At 40.5% G+C, this 7,998-nt stretch overlaps 1 protein-coding gene across 4 annotated transcripts in view; it reads left to right on the top strand.

Annotated features, from left to right (window-relative positions):
- The first annotated feature begins 267 nt into the window (after window positions 1-267).
- The window catches only part of RAPGEF6 (Rap guanine nucleotide exchange factor (GEF) 6), a 161,274-nt gene continuing 153,543 nt past the window's right edge, over window positions 268-7,998 (top strand). For all 4 annotated transcript variants that reach the window (XM_004686688.2, XM_004686689.2, XM_004686687.2 and 1 more), the window contains exon 1: window positions 268-336. In XM_004686688.2, the coding sequence (XP_004686745.1) occupies window positions 268-336 (69 nt within the window). The remainder of the gene's footprint in view (window positions 337-7,998) is intronic.

Here is a 7,998-nt window from a genome sequence, read left to right as displayed (position 1 = left end):
TCCTTGGGCGCTCGCTTGCGTGTTCCAGCGGCCGCGCAAGCGCACTCCCTTTCTCTCCGCCCCCGCGCGGGCTTCTTTCTGACCAGTCGCGCGTGGGCTGAGGCCCTGGGCGGGCGTTGTGAAGACTTGTTTGCTTGAGTACGGGCCCCGCGGCGTCCGGAGTTCCCTTTCCCGAGTGTGGGGTGCAGACCCCCTGCCTAGGGTGAATGGGCAGTCGTGTGGCCTGCTGAGGGCAGGCTGGGGAACACCGGGGCCGGGACCGCGGCCATGAACTCACCCGTGGACCCCTGCGCCAGGCAGGCACTGAAGAAGAAGCCGCCCGAGCGCACCCCGGAGGTAAGGCCGGCCGACCCTGCGTTCGTCCCTCTCGCCAGTGGACAGCATCTCCCGGTTGGTCCTAAAGCGACGACTGTCCCCTTACCCATCGTCGCACCTGCTGACAGGGCGTCTGTGCTCCGCGCACCTTGCTCTTGCCCGGGCGGTTCTCGAGGGCTGGGTGACTAACGCCTGTCCTCTTGGCGGCGCCGCCTTCCCTACACACCCTGCCCTCCCGGTGGCTTCCGAGTATTTTTGATAAGAAAGTACCTAACTGTAATTTACTTTTCTCGGAGTAAATTGCGGGGCTTGAAGTGAGGTCGCCGGTGGGGCGATAGACATTGTAAGTAAGTTCACAGCCATGTTTAAAGATACTGAAAGTGCACAGGGGTTTAAAAATAAAAGGGAAGTTTTCAAAATCATTTAAAAATTGCATCCAGTCAGATGTTGACTTGTGTGGTGAATGATGTCTATTTTAATAACGGTTAATTCTGGCGGTACTTTTTCACGTTGTCAGTAGGAAATTTTACAGTATTTTGAGCTTGGATCTGAAACCTATGTTGGGTTACTAGTAACAGCATTGGCTTAAATGCTGTTCACGTGATCTTATGTACAACTTTCAGGTAACTAAAAAAAAAAAAAAAACCTGTTAATCTTAAATATCCCGGCGCTTGTATATTTTTGAAGATTCTCTTGAATGGGGGAGTTTCTATGGTGAGTGGAAAGTTTCTTAAACCAGAAAACAAAGTACAAGAATGAATGATTATTGGATTGTCTTGTGTATAGTTTCGATAAATGAAATGCCTGGTTAATTCTTCCAAGTTGCTTTGGAGAGTTTCAGATTTAGTGTGTTCTGTAGTAGGTCTCAGTAACTTTGAGCTGACTTGTGACTCCATGTTATTTCCAGCTGTATTTGTAGAGATGATAGGTGCAGATTCTTAAATCTTGGCATAAATAAGCCAAAAGCTCCCACTTAACCAGAGTACTCTCTTTGAGGCCTCCTATATAATCCGTGGCTCTTAATTTCCTTGTAGTGATTCCTGAAGTCAGCTGTGAGCTAATTGACACAATTCAGCTTGAACAGGTGAAGTCTGTTTATATCATTAAAAGTATTATGAAAGGCTAAAGATGTATAATGTAGACTTGACTTTTAAATATTAAGATAAACCCCATTTTAAATGGAAAAGCCTACTTCATTGTAATGAAGAGGATTAACTCCATTTTAGTGGAAAATCCGACTTCATTATCATGGTAGTTTGAAAATCAGTGTTCAGCTTCAGGAAACTTTCTAAGCTATTCATAAAATTATGTGGCCAGTGTGTGCTATGTGAAGTGCTTTATCTTGTTTTACTGGAACAGCAGCATTGTTTAAGAGAATGCTGAACAGCTGCCTACAGTGCAAACTACAGTCCTAATATCTAATAGCATAAAGTGTTAACTGCTTGACTCATTGGCAGACCTTTTGAGTGACTGTAGAATTTGAGGTATAAAAGTTGAGTACAGTTGTAATCTGAATCCTAGTTTTGATTATTTGTAATAAGTAACTTGATGAAATTTTCACAAGGTCATTTCAATTTTCAGAAGACCTTTATTCTTTTAGTGAACTCTTCAGGGTTTGTTACTGTTCTGCTGCCAACCCAAGTCACAACCAACCCAGGCTGGCTAAGGTTCATCATTGGTTCAGGCAGCTTGAAAGAAAACCTTAGAGCCCTTGGACTCATCCCCCAGGTTAGGGGAAACATACCAGCAGGGAGACAGCAACTTGGGCGCCCTGCAAATCCCTGTGTACGCTTTTCTCTTTGAGCCCTTTCCTCTGTGGCACTCACCACTGCATGCTGCCCCCACCTTTATAAGTTCCCTCTCTCAGCTCAGGTGTGCGCACACACCATCATACTCCAGGTGCCCACCACCAGGCACACATGTAAAACCACAGGTGTCGATTGTAGATGCTAATGGCAGGAGGGTGGAAAAAATCTGAATAACTTCCATTTACCCTACAGTTACTCAGTTACCTATCCAACAGTTATACTTTATTGTTGAAAGGTTACTAGTTCAGCACACTGTTGATGTGCATTAGGATATATCACTGAACCACAGGCCTGAGCTATGGGAAGTTAAACATGTAAATTACACAGAAGGTTAGATGATAATTGCTAATTAAAATAAAAGCAGGATAAAGGATGGGAAGCAAGAGGCAGGGTTGGGTTGCAGTGTAAGATGGTCAGTGTTGTGCTGGTTGAGATGACTTTTGATTCAAGATTTGAGGCATACTATGGAATTAACCATGGAGATGTATAAGGGAAAGAGGTTTCCAAGGAGGGAATAATCATTGCAAAGACCTCAAAATTGTTGCTGATTCAGACAGGTCTTTGGCATTCAGGGTATGACAATGAACTGAGTAACTGGAGGATGAAAAGGGAGAGAACAGTAAATGGTGTAAATTCCTGGATTTTTATTTTGAGTGAATGAAGGAGTGGGCTGTCAAACTTTAGAAATAGAGGAGTGATAGTCTCCTTTTTTAAAGAATCCCCCCACTGCTTGCTGGGTTAAAGATACACTGAATTGTGTGGGAGCAGGGGTAGCAGAACATGTTAGAAACAGGGACATCAGAGGCTGTCATGCTAAAGCAGGGAAGAGATGACGAGAATTGAGACTAAAGTGATGGTAATGCAAGTGGGGAGAATTAGTCAATTAAGGAAATACTCCACAGGTTTAGCCAATAGAATTTGCTCTTAGATTAGAGGTGTGCTTTAAAGGGGAGAAGAATCAGGCACGATTTCAAGGTTTTTAGCATGAAAAACTAATGTGTTGGAGTTACTGTAAGAGTTTGATCAGCTATCAAAGAAGTGATGGAGTACGCAGCAGCAGGAGGATTAGTGTGGGATGGGGATCCAAAGTTCAATTTGGGTCATTTCACGTTTGAAATGTTTATTAGAAATGTGAGGGTGGTATATGTACAAATTTATATTTCTAGTGAGAAGGTCAGTCTGGAGATAGACATTTGGTAGTTATTTATTTGTAGGTAATACTTAAAGTCGTGAGACTAGATAAAATTACCAAAGTTGTGAGTTTACAGTGAATATAAAGTGAAAGAGCAAAGATAGTGCCCTGGGTCACATGAATGCTACAAGATGAGAGGGGTCTCCCCTGGTAGAGTAAGGGGTTAAAGAGCAGCACTATGAAGCTATCCACAGCCACTGCAACAGGAGTTCCAGGCAAGGGAGTTACCCACATGGCACTGTAGACCTCCCCTGTCTTGCTTGCAGCTCCCACTAAAGCAGCATATTTCCATCAGTCCACTTGTTCTGTTCCCCATTCTGTCTCTGGTGAATCTTCTTACCCCCTTCTCCCCCGCACCTTCGGCCTGTACCCCAGTTCTTCTATGCATTTAAAAAAAAGAAAAAAGAGGGAAGAGCAGAAACCTGCAAAGCAGAATAAATGAGAGCAAATACTACAGTGGAAGAAAAACAAAAGAATGTTGGTGTTCTGGAAGCCAAGCAAAAAACACTTAATAGAAGATAAAATATATTCAGTCAACTTATTTTTCATGACTGGGTGCCAAACATGAAAAAGACATAGGTAGATACGACTTGTTGTCTTATAAGCAGAGGTTTGCATCATATAATTAATGAGTAAAGAACACTTCTGTTTGTTTCTGGGACAAAATTAATGGTTTCTCTGTTTTAAAACATCTGTTGGCCTTACGTCTTAGTGAGCCAGACACTGTGGAAATGTGCTGGTAAAATGTTATTTACAACTATATTCTAACCCAATTTCATTTCATTTCATAGCTCCTGCTTCCATAGTACATTGTCTTTCTGGACTAGTTCTCTGATTTTCTTTTCCACTTGACAAAAAAAAATTTAATGGAAAATTTACTCTTTGTAAACAACAAAAGCTGTTGAGGTACTCATTTTGAATTCTTGCAACAATTAAAAGAAGCCAGTCAAAACTGAGATACTGAGTTTGACTGTTTTTCAACTCATTCTATGTTCAATGCCATTCTTTATCATTTTTTTTTTTACCTGAGTGTTCTTATGGTTTATTACCCTCTCTAAATGCTTAATACATTACTTTACACATTAAGTCATCAGTAAATATGTCAAATAAAATAAAATTTAAGAATAAGTTTGTAAAGTCCTCATGTACAGTCATGCTTCATATACGTGACAGGTATGATCTGAGATGTTTGGCATCCTCATCATTTGTGAGTATTATAGTGTGTAATTATACACCCAGACTCTTAAAGGCACCAACATAGTAATGTGGTTCATTGTTTATCAAAATGTTATTAAACAATGTGTTGACTGTACTAATAGTAATGAATAGAAACTTTCATTAAAATTGCTGATTTTGGGTGTCCTGAGCAGTCTCATTGAGCAGCTTTGTATGAGTTAATTTTTATAGGCTAATATGTAGGACTATTCTGTCTTAGTCCCTTTCATGTGCTTCAGATCCTTATATCTAATAATTAAATTGTCTTCTATGTTCATAGTCCTAATTTGAAGCTGTTATCATTTTTACTCAGTCTATTGGTGATTGCTCCAGTTGCTCAATCCAGAATTTGGTTTTACTCTTTTTTTTTTTACACCTCCCCCGTGAGTATTTGTTAGGCAATGATTCAGGATTCCGGGGTGGGTGGGGATTACATGTATCATATATCCCCTCATCCTGGGAAAAAGTCCCAAAAGACAGAGGAGAGGCTGAACCAGTTCAGATCTTCTTGGAGAATGTGCCTTTTGCCTGGCAGTTGTCCCAGGTTGACACCCAGGTTGTTTTGCCAGCAGTTACTGTTCAGCTCTGATTGGAGGAACTACTATCAAAAGAAGGGCAGCTGGATGGTCTGTTTCTGTGGTGCTGACACATAAGGACCATGTGAGCACCCCACAGCATCTCCAGTTCAGTGTGACCCTAAGCAAGACGTGTGTTGTTACTTTTGGTTCTTCCTGGTATCTTCCTTCATATATACAATTAGCTGCTAAACCTTGTTGATTTTATTTTGTAATCTCTTACATCCTCTGTTCTCCAGCTTTATGACACTAGTTCAGAACCTTTTATCATTCTGTCCCTTTGCTTGAATCATTTTATTCATTGTTGTTTTACTTCTAGGCTTATCTTCCTAATACTTAGAGCTGATCATATTCTACTCTTGCTTACAATTTATTTCCACTGCGCCTCTATAGGTTAGCAATGTACATTTTCATCCCTATCATTTTTGAGAATTGAAATTCTATTAATGTCAGAGTAACAGGTTAAAGAGGGACTGGCTCAGGCTAGTACGTGTATATGAATTACCATATCCAGATTAATTTTATCCATCATTTAACAAATGATGTGAAAAGCGCAACTCTGAAAGCCAAGGTTGTAGAAGTTGAATATAGAGTCTCTTCAGTAACTTAGGAGACAGACGTGAAGATGTTAGTAAATGTTAGTTATTAGTGACAAATGTATAGGGTGCTTTGGATGCATGTGGGAAAGTTTCCTTTGAGGAGTATAATAGAATTGTCGGGGACCGGCCCAATCACAGGCTGTCAGAGGGCAGAACAGACGGTCTTAAGGTGGGAGCAGCGTTGGTGAGTGGAGATTCCTAGGAGGAGAAAGGGGGAGTGGGAGCAAGGAAGACACATGGGAATCAGGTGTAAGTCTTTCTGCTCATCTTTTTTGCAGGTCTTTATACTGTTTAGCAAGTAGTTAAGTAATGCATCAGGTAAGTTAATAACAAATCAGCATAAAAGTTTTAAAGGAAGAGGGGAACAGTGCATCCTCTTCCTGACACTTTATGGCATACTAGACTACATTTTTGTGATAACTTTCATGTATACAGATTTTTAACTATGACTTCAAAGGATAAGGGGCCTGGGAAAGGATGAGCTGTTAGCAAAGGATTTAGGAGTCCTAGGGAAGGAATAAATTGTGTTAGCAGAGTCATCAGTGATAGTTTAGAGAAAAGCTAATGGCTAACTTAAGGCTAGCAGAGAGTAGCTGTTGTTTGTTTTAGGAAAAGGTTAATTAAAACTAGCAGAGTAGTTAGATTGTTTAAGAAAAGCGTAAATTAAGAGGAAGTCACATAGTTACGCATTAAACAAAACCTGTGTCAATAATGTTAGGAAATTGTCCATGGGTCCTTATGCCCTGGGAGTTTTATCACAGGTTTGCTTTTTGTTTTAAGAGACCAAGGAAGGGTCCCATGAGTCTTGATTCTCTGGGGGGGGGAGGGGGGAGTCTTTTCTCTCCTGCAGTTTGCCTTTTGTCCCCAGACACAGAGGAATTTCCTACCCTGAGGTGGTTCATACTTTGCCCCTGCCAGGTAGCTAAGGCAATCCAGTTGTAAGCTGACGGTTGCTCAGAATATTTTTGATACTATGATTATACAAAAAAGGGAGGACATAACATGTTAGCAATGAAAATTCTGATTTTTCAGAGCATTTCCCTTCTATCCAGAATTTGTCGGTCGACAGAAGTTGCATAGCTTGTATCATAGAATCTTGACTGGATGATATACGAAAGGGATGTCACTGAAGATAGAGAGCAGATGGAGCAAAAAAAAAGACATTTGAGGTACATTTGCAAAACAAGCCAGTGTGTAAGTCAACATGCATTCCCAGTGGAGATTATATCGCCATCAAAGGGACAACAGTTGGTTTTTAATGGGAAGAGTGAAGAAAATCATCAGTAATACTGTGGTTTGTGGTCCTCCAAAATTTATCTCTCTGTGACATAATTGTATTCTTTGGTATTTAATTGGTGATAGAGCAACAGTAAGGAAAATATGTCCCAAAAGCTCTGTAGGTAAGGTGAACAGAGAACATTTTATCCAAACCAGGACACTTTTTGTGTGAAAGGTGAGCCTAATAATCACTATTTAATTAAGATAACTGGGAAATTAGTAGATTTGGTCCTGGTTAGAGGAAGCAAATGCTGCAGTAGTTCATACATGAGATTAATCAGTGGAAAATAGAGTAGAAAGATAGAGAAGAGGTAGAATTGGCTCGTGATAGTCATTTATTGTAGTGGAATTGTGTGTTTTATTTTTTTTTAACACTGAAATTGACTATAATATACATAAAGTGAAATACCCTATATGTATATATGGCAGATAAATGTTTGAAAATATTTGTGGCTACCTAACAGCCAGATCATGATAGAGAATACTACTCCAGAAACTCCCCTTTTGCCTTTCTCAGTCCCTTTTCCAGAAGTAAACCACTGTGTGGATATCTGTGACCATTAACTTTTTAGCTGGTGTTTAAACTTCATTTTAGTGGAATTACACATTCTGTATTCCTTCCACTAATCAGGAGGACTGTGAAGCTGTCCTGGTTCTTTGCCCTTTATATTTGGATGAGACTTTGAACCTTCTCTCTTGGCCTTTCCTTGATCTTCATCTGCTAATGTTTTATATTCTGACTCATCCTTTTATCTACTGTTTTAGATTGTCTGTCTCACTCTGCCCAAGCCTACTTTTGGGATAAGAGCCTCTCAGCCCCAGACACTGCTGTCCAGGCCAATTTAACCCTGTTTTTATGTTATTCTCAAGCCTTTGTGGTAGTTTTATGGCAAGTCTCACAAAAACTTTCTGTATTGTGCCCTTGCACCCAGATTTGTTGTTCTGGGTACAAGAGCAAAGCAGAAGATTAGATGGTTTTGAGATTTTTTACCTGTTTAGCTTAATGTATAGCAGTG

This window comes from Condylura cristata, unplaced genomic scaffold, assembly GCF_000260355.1.
Source record: "Condylura cristata isolate star-nosed mole 26May11 unplaced genomic scaffold, ConCri1.0 scaffold00021, whole genome shotgun sequence".
In the NCBI taxonomy this organism is placed as follows: domain Eukaryota; kingdom Metazoa; phylum Chordata; class Mammalia; order Eulipotyphla; family Talpidae; genus Condylura; species Condylura cristata.
Note: the sequence above shows the minus strand (reverse complement) of the source record. Positions and strands in the feature narration are given on the sequence as shown.